This window comes from Dromaius novaehollandiae, chromosome 12 (genome assembly GCF_036370855.1).
Source record: "Dromaius novaehollandiae isolate bDroNov1 chromosome 12, bDroNov1.hap1, whole genome shotgun sequence".
Lineage (NCBI taxonomy): Eukaryota > Metazoa > Chordata > Aves > Casuariiformes > Dromaiidae > Dromaius > Dromaius novaehollandiae.
The window spans coordinates 12,418,216-12,438,627 of NC_088109.1; the positions used below are offsets into that span (position 1 = coordinate 12,418,216).

At 47.4% G+C, this 20,412-nt stretch overlaps 1 protein-coding gene and 1 long non-coding RNA gene across 7 annotated transcripts in view; one reads left to right on the forward strand and one right to left on the reverse strand.

Moving 5' to 3' along the window:
• FLNB (filamin B) overlaps positions 1-11,411 on the forward strand; it is an 82,406-nt gene extending 70,995 nt beyond the window's left edge. For 4 of the 5 annotated variants that reach the window (XM_026096291.2, XM_026096292.2, XM_026096293.2 and 1 more), the window contains 8 exons: positions 510-776; positions 1,227-1,364; positions 1,464-1,579; positions 3,498-3,630; positions 4,730-4,906; positions 7,633-7,851; positions 8,855-9,058; positions 9,579-11,411. In XM_026096291.2, the coding sequence (XP_025952076.2) occupies positions 510-776; positions 1,227-1,364; positions 1,464-1,579; positions 3,498-3,630; positions 4,730-4,906; positions 7,633-7,851; positions 8,855-9,058; positions 9,579-9,766 (1,442 nt within the window). In that variant the 3' untranslated portion in view covers positions 9,767-11,411. The remainder of the gene's footprint in view (positions 1-509; positions 777-1,226; positions 1,365-1,463; positions 1,580-3,497; positions 3,631-4,729; positions 4,907-7,632; positions 7,852-8,854; positions 9,059-9,578) is intronic. The other variant, XM_026096295.2, reaches the window with a different exon arrangement.
• On the reverse strand, positions 6,518-18,396 carry LOC135329691 (uncharacterized). 2 transcript variants are annotated; one of them, XR_010391264.1, is made up of 3 exons: positions 17,774-18,396; positions 16,637-16,708; positions 6,518-6,797 (listed from the first exon to the last, which is right to left on the reverse strand). It is a non-coding gene; the product is annotated as an uncharacterized LOC135329691 (long non-coding RNA). The 2 variants fall into 2 exon arrangements; XR_010391265.1 differs by having other exon boundaries at positions 16,637-16,711.
• Between the last annotated feature and the right edge of the window lie 2,016 nt (positions 18,397-20,412).

The window sequence follows — 20,412 nt, forward strand, 5'->3', positions numbered from 1 at the left end:
ACTGTGTTATGCAGGGAACTGAGGCTTGTCATGAACAGATGTATTATTTGCACAAGCAGTTTCAAACAGTGTTTTCATTTTATTATTGGTGATCTCTGTTAAATGTTGTCTGCAATCTGCTGCTCTGAATAATCAGACATAAGTGACAAATGCTTTGGTTGCGTGATTGGTTTAAATTATGGTTTCATTCTTCCTTGGCTGCTTCCTGGTACACGCAGGCTCTTACTGCAGTCCAGCGTTTCTAGAGGAAATACGTTTAAAGGCTGTGCAAATGTTGCCAGCAAGAGGTTAGGGATGGCATCTGGTAGCGAGGGAGGGAGGCCAAGGAGCCGTTGGGCAGCACTGCCAGCTTACATTGGCCTTGTGACAGGTAAAATAAGGCCGAGAGATCTGTGATTCCTGTCCAACACAGATGGAAGCTAACACTTCCTTTGGCCTGCAGATCCATGTTGCTTGTACTTGGATCCTTTGCTTTAGGGACTGCTAATCTTTGCTTTTTCTCTTGTTAGAAATTGATTGCAGGGATATGACAGCCCAGGTAACTAGTCCCTCTGGAAGAACTTCTGACGCAGAAATAGTAGAAGCTGACAAAAACACCTATTGCGTCCGCTTTGTGCCACAAGAAATGGGGGTCCACACTGTGGATGTCAAGTACAGAGGGCAGCCGGTGCCGGGCAGCCCCTTCCAGTTCACCGTGGGGCCACTTGGTGAGGGGGGAGCCCATAAAGTAAGAGCTGGCGGCCCAGGGCTTGAGCGTGGAGAGACGGGCATCCCAGGTGAGTCCTTTGCTCTTGTTAGACTTAAATGCCCACCGCAGACAGATCTGCAATGCAGATGGCTTGTTTTCTCATGGCCCTTGGAAAAGCCTCTCTTTGAGAAGGACTTTGTGTAGTGCTGCAGTCACTTCAGGCTGCGTGGTGCTTGGGGGAGAAACACAGACTTAAGAAACAATATTGCTGCATCACGTAGAGAAGTCGGGAAACTCACAGTTAAGAAATGAAATGCTCTAACAAAATGAACTTGGAGTTGTAAGATGTACCGTACAGTAATTCAAGGCTAATATAAACCTCTTGGAGAAACTGCTATGTGTTACACCCCAGGATCATGGTACAAGGTACCATTTTTCAAACACTTTAGTAGGGAATGCTACGCGCTTCTGTTAGGAAGTAGCTGAAACCCAACAGCAGCAAACTTGAACTTGTGTGCACTCTCAAATGCTTCAACAGCTGAGTTCAGTATATGGACAAGAGAAGCTGGAGCTGGAGGACTGTCTATTGCTGTCGAAGGCCCAAGTAAAGCAGAAATTGCCTTTGAGGACCATAAAGATGGATCTTGTGGTGTATCATACATAGTTCAAGAGCCAGGTATGTACCAAAACCAAACTGTACTGAAATAACACGGAATGCTACTTTCAAGGAAACTAAGGAAATTCAATCCTCTTTCTCTTTTTTCCCCCCCCCCAGGCAACTATGAGGTGTCCATAAAGTTCAATGATGAGCACATTCCAGAAAGCCCCTACCTGGTTCCTGTCATCGCCCCGTCAGATGATGCTCGCAGGCTCACTGTCACTAGCCTTCAGGTGAGACATAAGGAAACATCTTCATAACTTGCCACACAGACTGATTTCGTCCTTGTTCTCTGAGACCAAAATAGTTGTCCTTTCTTCTTAGCGATAACATTGCCTTGGTTGATGTCTCTGTTCTCGAGTTCAGCTTGCAGCCAGAGAGAGGTTTTTTTCCTTAAGGCCCCTTGGCAGCTGCTAGAATCGGTAACTTGGGCCCCTGGAGACCCTGCTCTGGCTAGCTGGGACTCAAAGGCAGAAGACATTAGCGTATTCCAGGTGGTAATGTTTGGGAATTAAGAGTAAGAGGCTCTAGAAATAGCACTGGAGCAGCAGTGTTGGCTCTGAAGCTTGCTTGATTTCCCCTGGCTAGCTGGGGGAGGCCAAGCCAGAACCCATGCAGTAGCATGAACAAGTAGTGATCATGCTGTCAAATTGAGTTACTCTGCTGGCGTGCAGGCTTAAAAGCTGCAGTTGCACAGGCAAGACAGTGTGGGCCAACTTGCTGGGGCTGTTACTTCAGACTTGCTTGAGAATTTGTGTGGGCAGATAGACGGGACCCCAGAGTGAAGTCAGGGCAAAAATTTGCTCTGACTGACGTCACGAAACCACAGAGTTGCAGCTCAGATAAATCATACACAGTAGCAAATCTCTAGGAGTGAATTCCAGCTTTGTAGTTAGTCTGGGCTCATCTGTTAATCTTACAGATTTTTTTTTTGTGTGTGGTTACTCGTATTAAAGTGCAAGTAACATTAAAGGCCTGACTTAAACCTCCAAAGCCAGAAACTTGGAAGTGAGACTGAGAATCCATGTCTAAATATACTGTGCCTCAGTCCTAATTAAGTAGTGATAAGCAATTAGCATTTTTTTCTGATGTGTCCCCTCTGTGTGCCTGCCTCGGATTAACCTTGCCAGGGCTTCAGGACTCCTCCACCTTGGCTGTGTAAATGAATCTTGACAGCCTGATCTGATAGTATCTTCTCCGAGTCCTCTAAGCAAGGAGTTACAAGGGCGTTAATTAGTCACTGTGGTATTGATGTTTCTCTTGTGTTTCATTTAAAGACTCTTTGACAGGAATACTCCCTGCAGTTAAGACCTGGAGAGGCAGATAAAGCTGAGTATTCTGTAAAGGAGTTCAGTGTGCAGCATCAGTCTCCACTAAACTTGCGTCAGGGATGTGCTTTATATATTGTACCTCATTTCTACTCAGTTACATTTATTTTCCTCTTCAGGACTTAGTTGCAACTGAAATCAGGTAAAGTATGTTCAGCATAAAACGTTACTGCCGAGCGGCTGCGTGAGCCACTCTTGTTGCGATGCCCATTGCTGCACGGACGCTGAGCTGACTTGTCTTCAGCAAATAGCACCGTGCCGTACCGATGGTCTGACAGCACAGCAACATCTGGTTTCATGTTTTAAATTACTTTCTCGTTTTAAGACATCTTGTGGTGGCGTTCTAAATGTAGCCTCCTGTGGCAAATATAAGCACGCACATTACTCTTTCAGACAACTGGATTATCAGAGGCTTTTCCCTTGAATGAATCTGGAATGAATGAACAGGCTAAAAATGGAACTAAAGCTTAAACATCCTTTAAATCAAGTGCACAAATACAGGGGTATCTAACCTCGGTGACAATGGGTGACTAGTCTTGTAAACCTGCTTTTGCCTGATTTGGCAGAGCATCGTCCAGCTTCTGGAAACTCTTTCGCTATGGAAGAAATCAGCCTAATGGATGTCAGTGACTCTTAAATCTGCCACTCTTAGAGCAAAAGACCTGTCTAAGCTGTTGCTGATTTAAGAGTTAACCCAAGTCACAACTTTACCTCTTTTGTTGAAATCTAAAAATTTATGTTGAAGCAGTTATTTCCCCGCCACAAACCTTGCACTGTCTGTAATGAAGGTGTAAATTTGGTAATCTGACTGTTGCATTCTCAGGAGTCTGGATTAAAAGTTAATCAGCCAGCATCCTTTGCTATAAGGCTGAATGGGGCAAAGGGCAAGATTGATGCTAAAGTCCACAGTCCTTCCGGAGCTGTCGAGGAGTGCCATGTGTCTGAACTGGAGCCAGGTGAGAAACCAGTGCACTTACCAGCAAGAAACGGGGTGGCCTCCAAAACGCGCTTACTGCCGCGTAGCCAGTGAGTTTAGTCCCTTTGGCTTGCCAAAAGCATATGAAAGGAATAAGCACCTTACTTGGCAAATAATGTTGTCAACAGCTTCAGGAAGAATTGTACAAGCAGGTTTATATTCATGCTTTTCCTAGATAGTTAATTAAATGACTGAGCTGTAGCTCTTATAAGGTACTGACATTTAAGGGGGAAGCCTGAAGGGTTTTTACATAAAGTCTTGGCTTGCTGGTGAAGGTACAGTGATATTATTCATAAGTGAACAAGGTGAAATATGATGTGACTGTTGAATTTAGCCAGTGAAGAAGCTCATTATTTGAAGCTGTGCTTCCATCCTTAGCTAGTAGTTTATTTTTAACTTGCACTCACTCCTTCATACGAAACGTCAAGGCAATTCAATGCAAGCAAACACTGCAGAAAGGTCAGCACCTGTTTCAAGAATGAGCTTTTCATTTTAAGTTGAAGTCTGAATGAATTATTGTTTGTACTGTGCCAGTCTAGCCACTGTCCAGCTGGGGAAGGTCAGTCACTCCTTTGGGTTAACATGCAACAAAAAAGTTAAATATCAGCAAGTTGCTAAATGACTCTCGAATAAAGGTGCAATTTCTATGGTGTCAGAGGAGCACCGCCAACCCGCTGTTAAGTTTTGGCTTGCTTCATACCAGCGGCTTCCCTTAGAGAAGTCCTGTGCACAGTTAGTTCTACACTAACAGGTTGGGCTATGATTAAACTGTCACTTTTAGTCCATGTGTGAGGAAACAACCCTAATGCTCAAGCTGGAGATTAGATGACAGCTGAGATGAGTTCTTAAAGGACAAGGTGAAAATGGAATCCATGGCACCTCCTGTCATAAATAAATGTTTTTCGTAATTAAATATGAGCTTAGTAACTTGTCTAGCCCAGTTTGCTTAGCTGCGATCAAAGTACATCGAAAATTATGGAAGCATTGCTTGGGTTGTTTAAAAAAAAATAATAAAGTGTTGAATTTAATTTTTTTGATGCTATCCCTGGAACATCAGCAAAGCCCCTTTTCTCTTTCAGATAAGTATGCTGTTCGGTTCATCCCCCACGAAAACGGCATTCACTCAATCGACGTGAAGTTTAATGGAAGCCACGTAGTGGGCAGCCCTTTCAAGGTCCGTGTCGGCGAGCCCGGGCAGGCGGGCAATCCCGCGCTCGTCACTGCCTACGGCCCTGGCCTGGAGAGCGGCACCACGGGTAATGCTTCTTTTCAAGCTCTCGTGCAAACCTGTTCACTTTCTGAAAGAACTAGAAGCTGTTTCCAGACGTATTTTTACGTGATACTTCCTGCTGAGGCAGCTGAACTAACACACATTCTCTGCCATCTTGGGTGAAGGCTAATTTTGCTTTCTCGCATGCTCCTGAATTCATATAACCAGTGATTAACGGGTCTACAGGCTATGCTGACCCTTAATGAACTAAAACCTCTGCAAACCAGCAATTGCAGCAGCAGTTCACACGAACTGGTTAGCAGCTCAGCTACAAATCTCTGCCAATTAGTGTAGCTCAACTTAGGTGGTCCCTGAGAGCTCTGGAAATGCTTTGGCTCCGTTCCACGCGTGCAGCTCGCACACATGAAGTCTGCAAAGGATGGAGGGTTTTGAAGAGTTATGTAGCCTTCGGCGAGCAAGTCAGTGACTGTAGTGCATGTGTGCTCCAGAACTCGTAAAATGCCGAGGGGGGACAAAGTTAATCAATAGGTTTTATTTTTCTTTCTTTCATCAAACTTGGTAATGAGCAGTAATAGTAAAACGGGGTTTTCAGAAGCTTTCCCTCTGTGTAGTGAGCACAGTTATTGAGTTGGCTGTGAGCTTGAGTGCCTGTTGTGGCCCATACTGCCAGTCTTGCGCTGTAACTTGCGTTCCCCCATTAATTCTCTCGATAGCAGGCTCCCCACTTAGCTCTCCATTGGTGGTGCTGGAACCTCTGAGAAACTGCAAGTTATATGTAATACGATGCGTAAAATCTAGGGAATATGGTGGATTGTGTTCTGTTTGAAGTGTTTTATACGTGCTCCAGGCACTGCATAAAAGCTGACTCTTCTTGGAAGTCTGACACCTATGTAACTGCTTTGACTGTCCCATTTGACAGTTCTCATCTCAAGAATGTAGGTTTTTTTCATTTGTATGATTTTGGCCTTTGTAAGAAAATACAAAAGCATTGCAAGATATGCACTTTTATTTTTTTAATTGTGTGCTTAAATGGGCCACACAGGCTGTTGAATAGAAGAATAAAAGTAATTTTTTTTTCCTTTTGATGTGCACAGTGATAGCTAGTTCCTGTTATCCTATCTACTTTCTTTTGTAAGTTTTATTTTGCACCTTTTTCCCCTGCAAAAAAATTCTGCAGCTAAAAAAAGAAAGCTTCAGCTGTTCTGGAGAAGCCAACCAGTTGGGTTTGGAAAAGTGTGGATATGCTGTATAGAATGAAGATATTATAGCCTGTGCTGCTTTAATAGGTGGAAACAAAAGCCCTCGTTAATACTGGCCACTGATGCATCAAGGAATGGAGGGGGAGGATTTTTCTCCATCTATAAAGGTGCTCAGGGTTGTTTTTAATCAAAACAGACTGTTTAACTTTAGGAAAGTTACTCTGTGCCCCTTGTTGAATGCTGGCCACTGCTAAAAGCTCAGTGCCCTGGGAGCTGCTGAGCACAGCCCCAACTGCATTTTCGAACAATGATCTAGTGTAGAGATTTCAATAGCCGGTGGCTGAGTACCTGAAACACATCCACCCGGGGAAGGGGCGAAAGTCTGCAGGCTAACAATGCGAGCCTTCATTTGTGACCCAAGGAAAAAAAACAGTGAATTCTGAGCAAGAAGTCTTTATTGTGAATCTGTGAAACTTCCTGTTTTGGAAATTAACTTTCCTGCAGTTTCTGATATATTAGCGTGACCTGTTTACTAGCCATAGTAGGGAGGAGAGGGGAGAGAAGGGGGTTATACCCCAGCGGCTCTGTGATCAGTCTTTCCATGTTGCATGCTCAATGGCAGGCGGCTGCGGTCAGATCTAGTCCTAAGAGACCTGCAGATGGTACAATCGTGTATCAGATGTGGGTTCTTCCAGCATTGCAACACAGCAGTGTCTCCTGTGGAAAGACAAGAAACCTCTTCATAGTTTATCACCACATTTTATATATATGCTTCAGTCTCAGCTGTAGCAAACTTCCCTGTAACTGGTTTTTTTACTGAGCTTGAGCACTTCATTCTTGCTCAGCAGTGTCTCGTACAACAGCCCTAAGATAACTATTTGAAGCCAGCGTTTGACAGCAGATTACTTGGGGACTGAAAGCCTTACTCAAATTTTTCTTGTGTTGCTGGCATGGTGTCATTGGCTAGTCATTAGCAGCAATAATTCAGCTATGCTAACCAGATGCTGTAATTAAAAGAGCTTTTGTTTGCACAAACTGCTTGGAGTGTTGTTCCAGAGCAGTTCAGACACCCGTGTCCTCCAAGAGCTCCTCCAAAGACTTCACCCCGTCTGTGTTCACTGCTTTCTTGTGGGCCGTTCACTGCTGATTTACAATCTGCTCAGGGAGAAGGCTCTGAACTTCCCTGAGCTTAGCAATGAAGAAGGCTGTACAATGCAGGCTCCAAATCCTGGGAAAAAGGCTCTCATTTGAAGAATTTAGTTCTTTTCTCTCTATACTAGTCTTCTGTCAGCAGTGGGTGCCGGGGTACCTAACCGGGGAGCTCAGAGCCTCCAGATTTGGGCTGCCCTCTCGGCCCCCTCTGATCCTGCACGAGGAGGCTGAGGGTGAAGGTCAGCTGTCCCACCATGAATGCAGATTTGTGCACCGAGTACTCGATGGACTTGTCACCTAATCTTGTGTTGAATCATGAGTTCCTGTTTAATAATTTAGGGTTATTTTATAACGAGCGGGTGTAAGGAGGAGTGTGTCTTACTGTGCTACGTCTTTCTAGGATTACAGTCGGAGTTTTTCATAAACACGGCCAAGGCTGGTCCAGGTACCCTCTCTGTTACAATTGAAGGGCCATCAAAGGTGAAAATGGACTGCCAGGAAGCTCCAGAAGGTTACAAAGTCATGTACACACCCATGGCTCCAGGAAACTATTTAATTGGAATTAAATATGGTGGACCTAACCACATAGTGGGCAGCCCCTTCAAGGCAAAGGTTACAGGTAAAAAGCTAACCAGTATTTACTGTATGCCTAAAGCAGCTTGTGTCATTCGGCAGTTACGTCCTTCTGAGAAACTGTGGCATTTGGGCTTAGATGCCCAGTGCCCAAGAACATGAGAGACGAAATGTTTCTCCCCACTCCCCCCAAATCCTAGGTTAGGGATCGTGTCTCAGAACAGGCTGAGAAGCGTCTGCAGGCTGCAGGAGTGTTAGTCTCACTGGTTTGACTCAGTGAAGAGCCGTAAAGCAGCTTCACAGGGAAATACTAAATCTTGAACTAGCTCTAGGATGTTGCACTGACAGTGGTGAAATATGACTTGCTTCCTCGCTTTCCCCCCAAACCCTAAATGTTGACTCTTGTAGTACAAATGATGCCCCTGATTCTGTCTCTTTTTGGTATGGTTGTGACCTAATCGAAGGGGCTAGTAATATCTGGGGGACTTTCAGACAATGTGAAGAAGGTTGATTTTACACGTAGGAATCTTTCTCTCTCGGATACTGTATTTAAGCACAGACTAGAGGTGCTTCTAATAGTGCCCCTGAGCTAGTGGAAGGTGTACTGGTGGTCCTGGCATGGTGGTGGTCTTGGGAGTGGGCTGTAGGGACTGCGTGCCCCTGGGCTTGGACGTGCTCTGCTTTCAAAAAGGGGTGTTGCAAAATTGCACCTGCTTTTCTGCCAACTCAAGTCATTTGGGGCATTTGGTGATTGGAGCCCAATTAACTCTTCTTAAGCAGCCAGCTTTGCTTAATGAATTCTGAAGCTCCTGTGGTCCTTTAACTGCTGAATGTATCTTGGCGTTTAAGGGTTCTGGCATGGGATCGTTTCCAGAGTTACTGGAAGATGTTAGCTGAAATACAGAAGTAGGAAATTGCTTCTCTCACTGAAAATGCATTTTGGATGCAGAACACTAGCATGTTAATCATTAGGGGGTTTTCCAAGCTTCCTCGTTAAATGCCTTTCTGATGGGGTGGATCTGAATGAGAGACATCTTTCCTTTCTTCAGGACAGCGTCTGGTTAGCCCGGGCAGTGCGAACGAAACGTCTTCAATCATGGTGGAATCGGTGACAAGGTCATCAACTGAAACTTGCTATAGTGCCATTCCAAAATCCACCTCAGATGCTAGCAAGGTGGTTTCCAGAGGAGCAGGACTTTCGAAGGCTTTTGTGGGTCAGAAAAGCACATTCTCTGTGGACTGCAGCAAAGCAGGTATGGGTTTATCTCTAAAGAAAAACTGTAAATGCTACATGGTGCTCAACAGATCAGTCCTAGTGTAGAGGCTGTAAACATGGCAGGCTCTCTCCAAATGACTTACCTGAGCCAGGTGCACTGAAAGAAAACCAGGTTATGGCATGATCATCATCTGCAAGCTTCGTGGTGAATGAATTACAGGCCAGCATTATCCGCTGGTCTGTAGTACTAACTTCTAAAGAAGTCCTTGAAAGGCAATGCTTGCTCACTTTCACAGTGTTGATCTCTCCTGTGCTGTAATTAGATAGTGGTAGCATGTCAGGTCTGGCAAAATGCACAAATAAGCCCTTGCCTCAATGAGCTTCAAGATTTTTAAATAAAATTCCCTCTTATACCAAATTAACTTAGCATACCTCGGACTGCCACTCTGTACGTTGTGAAATAAAACAATGAATTCCTTGTATTATAGAGCTAATATTATGGTACAGTCACGTTCGTCTAAGCTTACGAATGCTAACGATCTTTTATTGTGCCGTAGGTTCAAATATGTTGTTAGTTGGTGTCCACGGGCCTACAATACCGTGCGAAGAAGTGTCTGTGAAGCATCTGGGAAACCATCAGTACAATGTAACGTATGTCGTCAAGGAAAAGGGTGACTATATCCTGGCGGTGAAATGGGGTGACGAGCACATCCCCGGCAGTCCCTTTCACGTCACAGTTCCTTAAACCCGTCTCGCATCGGCGTCGATCTTTGCGTTTGCGGTTCAGACTTAGAGTTATACTGGGTGCAGTCCTGTTGCAAAGTGCAGTATCTAGATACACACGGCTCACATTTCAGTACATTCAGAAGCAAATTCTATAACTTTATTTTTTATAAGCATTTCACTTCTAGCCTAATTATCAATATAATGTAAATCTATTTAATGTCCTCTTCAAAATTGTACCTTTGCAGTACTGTCTGGGTCACTGTCAATGTTTGGAGAATCATGTGGATAACTAGACACTAATTTCCCTTGCGGATGTTAAAGACTTCAGATGTTAATTGAAAACTGGAATTTGTCTTTGTAATTGGGTAGCTTAACTACTGATTTTATTTGACTGGAGACTTTAGATTTTAGTTATGGAATATGACTTGGGCTGTCCCCAGTTCAAATTCTTTTCTGTAAAGAAATGAGGTAAAACTGGTACTATAATAGGTGCCTTTGTATACTTGATCAATTTTAATGCTTAACATTATAAAAAGCTACTAAAAGTGGCTTTACCACTCAAATTTAAAACATTTTTGAAATTGCTTTGCTGATGGTTTACGTTTAGGAAAAGTTTGTCTTTTATAGTGGACCAAAAGCAGACTGAAAATTACATCCTGGTAGCTTTCGGCCTTTCTATGTTAACGCTTTGTAAATCTATACAGGTAGCTTTTTGGCCATGGATGCTAGTAATGTGTGTTTTAATTAGCTTGGGATACCGGTGAAACTTCTGTAACTCTGCTTTACATGTAACTCCCCCCACTCTTCTTGATTTATTTTCTTTTTAAGAACAGACTCCAGCTTGGTTGGGTTTAATAAAGCCTGTAACTTGTCAAGCCAGGTGTAGTTCTCATCTGACCGACAGAAAATTCATGCAGGTCAGCGTGTGGCAGTTTACTGGGGAAAATGGTCTGTGGTTTCCCCCGAGGCTGCCAGGCGGGCGAGGAGCTGCGATGGTGCAGCGCTGACTGGGGGGAAACAGCGTCTGCCGTGGGTACCGCGGGGAGGGCGGGGTGTGAATCTACCAGTAATACCAAGGCGAATTGATGAATCCGTGTTTGGTGCAAGTCATTTTGTTGCATCCGAGTCCAGGGATCTGGGTGAAGCCTGCTCGTTGCTCTCCTGAAATCCCCCTCTGCTGCGCAGGGGTCTCCTGAGGGTTGAGGAGCAAAAACTCCCCTTGCGGCTCTTAGGTTTGTCCCGAATTGCTCAATGCTACGCTCCACGCGCGCATCTGAATTGCTGTCAGCTGCTGGGGCTTTAGTAAAACCCTCCAAATGAGCTTTAACTCTGATTAGGAGAAACTAGGATTTGTTGAAAATCTGTTGAAACTTCGCTGCCTGCCGCTGTGGAGAAGTTCACGCTTACGCTTCTGTAGTTGTGTGCGGATGCACTACCCATGAGCACAGTTGATTGGGGAAATAGAGGAAGGTTGGTTGTTTTTGTTTTGTTTTTGTTTTGTTTTTTACTGTGCTGTTTTGTGCCTTAATGTGAAATGCTCACTACATTGTAAACTAGGAATTAAAAACAAAATAAACTGGAATAAAATGCAGGATTGTAAAATTGTATCTTATAACTTATTAAATAGAAATGTTTGCTTCATTAAAATGTGCATGTTAAAAACAGCCGTGGATTCTTTTCATGTGTAGTCAATAAAATTCAAACTAAAGCTATAGCATGTAGCAACTTCAGGCATCCTGAACGTCATCCAGCCAGAGAGCCGTGCAGCTAGCCTTTAAAGACTTAGGCACGACCTCAGTCCCATTTAGGTTTTTTTATCCAATGATTTTGGTTCCTATAATAAAACATCTTGAAAAAGTTTGAGCATGGCTTCAGTGTGCTGGGCTACAGTGGGTTAAGTGTGGACAGTGCATGATATTGTCATACAGGTTGGTTTGTTTTGCTTAGATTCAAGGTAGCTGGTGAGCAGCTAAACTGAACAGCGGACATGTCTTCTCCAGCCGCTCTGGTTGCAGCTGACCATCTCTGCTGAGTGGTTTCGGTGAGCCGCTGTGGGCGCCGGCACTCCTGGAGGTCGCATGGGACTGCGGGGCTCATCGCCCCGAGCCGGCTCCCCGTCCCCTGGCAGATGTGCCCAGCATGGGCCCTCGCAGCCCCTGGATCTCACCACGCATTGCTGCCTGCGGCCCCAGATGCTGCTCCTAAGCACTTGCCAGTAGCAACTCAGAGGCCGTTAGGTTTTTTTGTGAAAGGTGGTTTCCAGCAGCTTGCCGCACCTTCGGTTGGCCAGGTCTCGCGTGGCAGGACGTGGCCATGGAGACCAGCAGATGTTTTCCCAAACACGGCTCCCGTTGGAAGCTGCGGTGAAACCTGAGACGCAGCAGGACGGCGGCTGCTGCCAAGGACTTTCCTGCCCCAGGTTTATCAGATTATTTCCTTTTTATAGTTAACTGTGTTTCATTAGCTTTGTGCTACGTCAGCTCGAACCTGCTATTTAATGTTTAAAAAAAAAACAAACCGTGGTAACAGCTGTTGCATTGAGTAAACCTGGGAGCCTTGTGTCTGTGCAACTTGTGTTGCCCAACCGCTTGGCTGCTTGGTCTAATCATGTTAGCTGAAATTAATGGGAGTTGTTCATGAAATCGATGAGCTGCGATTGTTACCTTCTCTAACATTACTTCTAGCAAAAGCTAAGCTCTGGTTCAAGTTGCAATAGAAAACAAGTAATTCTGCCTTGTCTAGGCAATAAAAACTGTGGTGCGATTGCCTAAAGATCCAAGCGCTTACGCCACAAGAATTAACTTGCTAGATAAAGTGAATGTCCTCTCAATTTGAAGAGCTTTTGGTATAACTTGACTGTGTTGATCATCTTTGGCAACAAGGTACAGTCAGCTCCGAAGGTGAATACTGATAATACAACTAGAGATACTGCATTCTAGTTGCACAAAATAAGTATTTTTATGTGATTTTTCAGTGTGCGATATTTCCAGTATTGGTGTTGAGTCTGATGGCTGTCATTAAGGTCTTTGGGTCTTGCTTTCACAAGGTCTTGTGTGCATACTAAGTGAAGTGCCTCCATGTATGTCTGAACGTGGTTAGTGGAGAAGAAGAAGGTAAAGCAGCAGAGCGCTGAAGCTGGTTTCTGTCTAGCAAAGTTTTCTTTGGAAAGTGGCACTGAACGCAACCCGAGCTGGTGGTACAAAACGCAGAGCTGCTGCTGTGAGCCAACCGTCTCTGAGGTGCCTCCTCCCTTGGGTGGACGCTGCTGTAAATCACGGAGGTGCGGTTTCGCTGTGGGGGTGCAAGGTGACCCAGCTGGTACTGGGAGCAGAAGCAGCTGACGCCAAACAAAGCTGAGCTGGAAGTCATTGACTTGGACCTCCAGGGGCTTGTTTACTGCGAATGCTGCGTGTGGCTGACCCTTTGCAAGGAGGCCAAGCAGAGAGTCCCACACTCTGGGAGGCTGCGTAGGTTTAGAAGTGCAGCTTTGCTCTGAGTTGTTCCTTTAAGTAGCAGCTATGTTGTTGCAGGCTCATTGCAACAGGAAGGGAGTGGAGCTCACTTGGAAGTGGTTGAGCTCCAGTTGTCGAATACAAACTTTTTAAATACGTTGTGTTAGACATCTAAAAGCACAGCTCCTTGGTGGGACTCCAGACTCTGCTTTAAGTCTTTGGCACCTTGCTGGAAGTTTCACTGTGCTCTGCCCACCTTAGCAGCAGTCCCCTGGGTGAGGACTGCAGCTGCTGGGCTGCGGTTCGTGGTGTCCCAGGATGCCGGTGTCCCAGTGCCTGTTCCTGGCTGGGTAGATTTGCAGTGATATGAGGTGATATGAGATACCACTGGGCTGCTGAAGAAAGTGCAAGTGTGGTCTCCTGTGTGCCAGCTCCCCTTGGGCACATAGGAACTGAGCTGCACATGGTGGTTTGCAAACTGCGTGCCACATTCCCAGCAGCACCAGCGTGGCATGGGGCTCTGGCACCGTCCTTCAGCTCCACAGCTCCACTAGCCTGGTGATGCTTGAAGCAATCCCATGTTACTTACAGAGGACTGGGTGTTTTTCCTCTAGCTGTGGAAGTCAACAATGTTTTTTTTTTCCTGCAAATTTGGTTGAACTCGCGTTCTTTACTTGTTTACAATCTCTCCTTGGTTAGCAGTTTGCAGTAGGATTCAGCCACCGTGGTACCTGTGTGTCCCTTGGGAGCTCCTCCATCCTTTCTCAGCTTGCTTAAGTTCTCCTGTGAACACAACTAAATCCAAGCAGTGTCTTTGCTGGTAGCAAGCTGGACTCTTGCCTGCTGGTGGCCAGTGACCTAGCGTGACCCAAGGCCTCCCAGCCAGCCCTGGCTGCAGTCTGCACACTCGCTGCTGATGCTCGCTGCTGAAAGAGGGGAGCTGTTTCTCAGCCGTGTTTCTAAGTCAGCTCTCCCTGTTAGTGTGAGGAAGAAGCTGCTGCAGCTCTGGAAGCCTTTGTAGGTCTTGGCCCTGGAGCTGTGCAGTGGTGGGGCCCTCAGCTGCTGCACACAGGCCCCGGGATGATCCATGTCCTCAGGGCTTCTGCACGCCTGTGGTTGCCTCTGCTCTGCACGAGGGCAGCGGATGGCTGTCTCCGCTGTTCAGTCCCTCCTCTTAACATCTGCAGCAAGTGGATGAGTTGCTAGCTGGGTGAGGGAAGAAGGAGCCTTTTGTGGCTGCTTATACTTCCATTTGCAAGCTCTCATCTTTGCAACGCCCTTAATTATTGGTGGCTTCTTTCTGGGGTGGTCCCAGCAGGGCACCAAATCATGGGCAGTAATGTAGCTGTGCTGGCAAAAGTAGCTTTCACCTGAGCCATGAACTGAGCTTTCAGTCGAGCCTTTGGCTTGTCTCGCATCAGCCTCACCACGTACCCAGGAGCATTAGCCGCTTGCCGCCCTCACCCAGCCCATCTGTCTTTCCACTCCAAGTCCATCCTGCAGCAGCCACCACTTACCATCCCTGCGCTGCTGCGCACGTTCCTGTCTTACCCTGGGGTCTTGCGTGTGCGATTGCTGCCTCTGGCTTTCTCATTTGGTTTGTGGAGGTGCTGGAGTGCCCCCTTACACCTCTCTGGGTGTGTCTGACCTTGCCCCCATCTGTTCCTGATGACCAACACTGGAACCAGGATGGTAATAGCTAGAGATACCTCGTGTTTGTGGGTATTGCTCAAAACCGAGAATAGTATTTAGCCCTGTGGAGCCTCGTTATAAAGATGCAAACAAGAGAGAGCATCTCCCTCAGGGTGGCTTTTCTCCTAAGTGATGCATTGGAGCCCTGTCCTGGGGGTGGTGGGATGGTTTTAAGGGCTGCTCCATGTACAAGTTATATTTAAACTTGCTGACAGCATGGCTGCTTGCTTTCTGCATCACCTAACAAACATGAATGGACATCTTTAGTTGTATTGTATGTGGTGTAAAAGACACAAAATCTCATGATCGTTGGAGGAGGCAACTTGTTGAAGGGCTAGCTCATAGCGCTTGCTTAGAGCAGCAAAGGTCCCGGGTTTGTTGTGGGTGTCTTTCGCGTTGTGTACAAAAGCCGTATTATGCTCTCTGCAGCGCTTTGGGGCATAACTGTTCCAGAGGACACAATTCAGTACTTCATGAATTTGTTATTTAAGATGCTTTGCTCCCTTTTGATTCCTGGTAACTGTGAAATTCTTGAAGGTGGGGAGGAGATCTGCAACCTGAAACCTCATTTTTGGCCAAGCCCGGGGCCTCGTTCCTCCGCCTTGGTAGCGGTGTGCCCACTGCTTGGCGGGGGCAAGGGAAGGGGCAGCAATCCCCCCATCCCCCCTGCAAAGAGGGCAGGAAAACTGGAGGGTTTATCTGTGTGCGGTGCCTTCTCCCCGCTGCAGCGGGCCGCGGGGCTCTCCCCTGCGGCGTGAGCACGTCAGGACCAACACGAGCTCGCAGGGCTCCTCTGCGGCGAGCCGGTCCGGGCTCGCCGCTCTGAAGTTTCAGCTTTGGAAAGACACCAACAGTCTCCTCACTCTCCTTTAAACCCCGCTGCCGGGCGGGAGGCAGCTGGGGGGCTGGAAAAGGTGCCCGGGGGTCGGCCAGCGAAACGCGGCCGCGTGCTCCCGAGGCGGCGGCAGCCCCTCCCAGGGCACCGTTCTTCGACCCTCTCTTTTTCTCTCAAAGCCCTACTTCATCTGGAGCAGCGACTGCAAAAACAGCATTTCTCTTGCAGTTTATTTCTCTTTAGATACCAGATGGCTCTAATTCTGTAGGTGTCCATGAACTTGTTTGAGTTGAGTCTTTCAAGCGGACTCATGGATTAAGCGATTGCACATGTGAGTAAAATTGAGCATGTATTTATAGTGCCAGGGCATGACTTCCTCGCAATCTGTGTAATTTGCCCCAGCGTTACCCTGCCAGTGCTCGGTTTGCTTTTCAAAGTTGGTTTAGCCTTCTTGAAAAAAAAGTGCTAAAGTGTCGCTACTTCCAAAAGGAGCAACTTACTGCTGCTGCTCGGCCCCTTGCCACTGGCGACGGAGAAGGCAATTCCTCCGGGGCCGGGTACAATCTGGTCCTTTCTTTCAGTGTTTGCATTCCAGTGAAATACCTTGCATGACATTTGGAGCCTAGTATATTATTCTGCTTGTAAGATAATAAACATTTGATGATGATGTTTGGGGTGTCGCACTCAATGCCTTGCTCTATTAACGTGCTAAATCGTGTCTCCTGCCAGGCATGTGCAAAGGGGGCTGCTGGCGTTGCAGCTGGGGGTGTTCAGCAACCTCCAGCGCAGGGTGTGGGATGCAAATGGGTTTAAGGGCTGCTCTTTGCACTTTCCAGTATCAGTGTAATTGATTATCTTTAATATATTAAATATAATCCACTGTGTATCAAAGATAATCCACTATACTTACTTTGTTGGGAGATGTTACTGCAGAAATCAAGGCGGCAGTTCATACCAGGTCTGGAGTTGTGCAGGTTACTTTCTGCTGAGAAAAACAGATTCTTCTGTCACCCTCAAAAAGCAGTGTGCTTTCTTGCACTTTAACGTTTCTTGCATATATTAGTAATGCAGATTGCTGTGCTGTTGCTTAGCAGGACTCTGTTTTTATTCAGATTATGCAACCCCTGTCTATAATTACACTTCTCTCTAGTTGTTCATTCTGTGGAAAGCAAGAATGTGAAGCTTCACATCCAGAACCTGCTTTATTCTCTGCTCAGTTTTAGCTTTCAAGTGTATCTATTTAAAACTGATTTGATTTCATTTAAAAATTTTTTTGCCTTCTGTTGAAATGTTCTTGTAATATAGAAAGGTATTATGTACCTTAACCAAATAAAGGGGGGGGGGGAGGGAATAAATTATGTCCTAATCACATTTAAAAGGCTGCCCAACATGATTTACATAGAAACGGGCATCACTTGATAGAAACTAGGATGAAGCTGAGTGAAATGGAGTTAGTTCAGGGAACGGCGCAATACTTTTTTACGGTGTCATTCTTCTGAGGTCGAAAAAAGGCTCCTTTTAAAGCATTTTCTGGTGGTTATTACGCAGTACCTAATGTCCCCGCCGCAGGATTGCCTGCCCTGGGGCGGCAGCAGCCCGCCGTGGTGCTCCCGGGCAGCCAGCGAGCCCCCTCCGAAGGGGGGAGAGGTGGGAAGCGGCAGAGGTGCGGAAAGCGCTTCTTCCCGGGACGGCGCGGCAGGACGTGGAAGCCCTCGGCTCGCCCGGCCCCGCGTCTGCAGCCCGGCAACAAGAGCTCGCTGTTGCAAACACCTTTAAACGTCAAACAGCCCGGCTTGTGTTAAGCAAATGTTTATTTTAAAAAAGGTTTTTTTCCCCCAAGTTATGAGAACTCAGAGATATGAAAACACCTTAAATAATCATTTGTTAATAGCAGAGTGCTAAGTTTTCCTTTTCAAGGGGAGCAGGTCGCTCTGCGTCGTGCACCCAAAGCTAGCAGCAGAACGCCCCCGCAGCGGTCCCCGTCCCTCCGTGAGACACCCCCGTTGCGGGGCTCCTTCGGAGCCAGAGAGGAAGCAGCAGGACTCACCAAAGTGATTTTTCATCAGAAATCTGCAGTAACCATTAATGTTCAGCAGGTCCCTCTCGCAGGAGGTTATCAAAACAGCTCCGCGGCCCTCCACGCCTCGCGCCGCTCGCCGGAGAGCCGTCCTGCGGGGTGCTGCTTCCACGGGGTCCTCCGGGAAAGTGCTTTTCAATTGCTTTTCAGAATTTCTTAGGCTTTCATAGTGCATTTTCATAGCTGTGAATTCGTGTTGCACGCTTAGAGAAAACATTGGCAATGTCACTAAATCAGCCTGGATTTATAGCGTGTGTCGCTATTAATTTTCCCAGGATTTAAAGTGCATGCTTTATATAACATGAATGAAAGCCTAGTATATGTAGCTTTAAAAAAAAAAATCTTTTTTTGATAGGCAAAATATAATTTAGCAGGACCCAGAGGTATGCTTGCCGGGTCTTGCCTATGATTAACTGCCATCCTGTAGGACCTTGGTACTGCAAATATTTACATATATGCTTAACTTGAAGGCTGTGAATCCTCCGAGCGCTGCGGAGGAGGCAGCCTTGCGTCGGGGGATTCGGAGGATATTTCTTTCTGACAGCGATGTCCCGCTAAGGGGCTGTTTTGCATCTGGCTTCACTGAAATGGCTGAGATCAAGCCACCCTCCCAGCTCACATGCGTCGAAGAGGGGTCACGTTGCAAATACCAGCGTTTACAGAGCGTTTCAGTAAGGGTTTCTGGTTTCTTTGCCAATATGTAAACTGTCCCCTATAAATCTGCCTCCTGCCTAGCAGAAAATACGGGGCGAGCGCTGGCGGCTGAGCTGCTGCAGCGCTGTATTCGAAATGACGCCTGAAGCCGGCAAAGCTTGAGTTTAGTAACGGGGGGGAGCCAGAGTGCGCTGGGGTCTTCTGATGGTCACGCGGTGAATAAACGGGGCTGGAGCCAAAAACGTGCTACCTTTTAATTGCAAAACTCCTTTAAAACCCTGGCAAGAGCAGGATGTTCCCGGCTCAGCTGCAGGCCGACTCTGGCCGGTTGATGCTGGAGGTGGGTGCGAAGGCGTGCGTGGCTCCTTGAGCTAGCGGCCGGGCTCCCGCGCGCCGGTGCCCTTATGTCCCCTTGCACGGCGGCCTTTGCAGGCCGTCCGGCAGCACTGGGGCTGTGCGCTGAAAATCCCCGGGGGCCGAGCACGGATATTGGATGTATAGCAGTGCCGCCAGAGGGTGCCCTAATAATATTTATTGCCTGTGCCCGCGCTGGAGGGGAGCGCTGGTCCGAGCGCCCGGCCGGCCGCGAGGAGTTCGCCTGGGTGTGCGGATCTGCGGAGGGCGTGCAAATGCTTTTAATGGGGGAGGAAAACGGTGGAGGAAAAAAAACGTGAATTTTTGAGTAGTTTTCCTTTTCAGTTGCATGCAGGAAAATGATTCCTGACTTCACCTTTTGTGGGTTATTTCCTTCACTTGCTCAGCAGAGGAAAAAGCCCCAGCAGGGAGCACTGGGAAGCCCGCTCCCGAGTCAGTGCGGCGGCCGCCTTGCATGGGGAGACCCTGGTGAACGCCAGTGATTTCTTCTAAGCAATCAAAGTATTAAAGCCCTAAATCAGCAAGCTTTTAGATGCGTTACATGAGCAATCTCAGTCTGCCACATACTCATGGAGGTAAGTGATTGCACAGACTTGAAATGTTAAAAACCTGCCTGGGAAAGGGTTTGCGCGGCAATCAAAAACCAAGGAAGTGCTCAAGTCTTGCAGCCTCCCGGCCTGGGAAGCTGCACTTCACCCTTCCCTCGTGGCGCCGAAGGGCTGGTGAAACGCTGCTGCGCTTGGAGCCGCGGCCCCGTCTGCGAGGGGCTCCTGCACCGAGGCGTGTGTCTTGCTGAGCACTTGGTGCGGGTTGCACATCTGCGTGCGGGTTGCACATCTGTATGCGGGCTGTTAGGCAGCATGCGCCAGCATGTTTCTCTGCATCGCTTTAATGTTCCCCTAGTGCTGCGTTTCCCATCGTGATGTATTTTGTGTTGGTTTGCGTGCAGGAGACGCGCGGAGCCTGGGTGGACCAGCCGGACGGGTCTCCGCCTGGGTTTGTGGCAGATTTCCTATGTCCTGTGGCTGCTGCCTGCAGAAGCAGCGGGCACAGAGCCGTGCAGGGCTGGAGGGCTGCACCCCCCCCCCCCCCGCCCCTCTCCGGCCACCTCCCTGCAGGGACGGGTGAGCAATTTGTTCCCCCCGGCTAGGAACGTCGTGGTGGAAATGAGGCATTATTGCCTCGGAAAGGCCTCGCTGTTTCTCCCCCAGTCAGGAGCTGAGGCCTGGTTTGCATGAGCCTAAGTCCCTCGGGGCTGTTTCTGGCTTCTCGTGTAAAACTGGTTTGATCACAAACGAAGCTCAAGAAACCTCGTTCCTCTAATGAGCAGCTCTGCTCTGGCTGCAGGGTGCGTGGAGGATGCTGCGGCTTGCACCACGTAACGGCCACTTTGCAGTTGGAAGAACTGGGTAACGAGCCCCTGGTGGGGAAAAGCTATAGAAAACATAAAATATTAAACGTTTTAGGATGTATTTACAATATTGTCTATTGAATTCATAGACCAAACGCAGGAAAACCTACGCGGACCTACCCGACGACCTGTACAAGCTTCAGGAACCCCCCAGCCCCTGCAATCACGG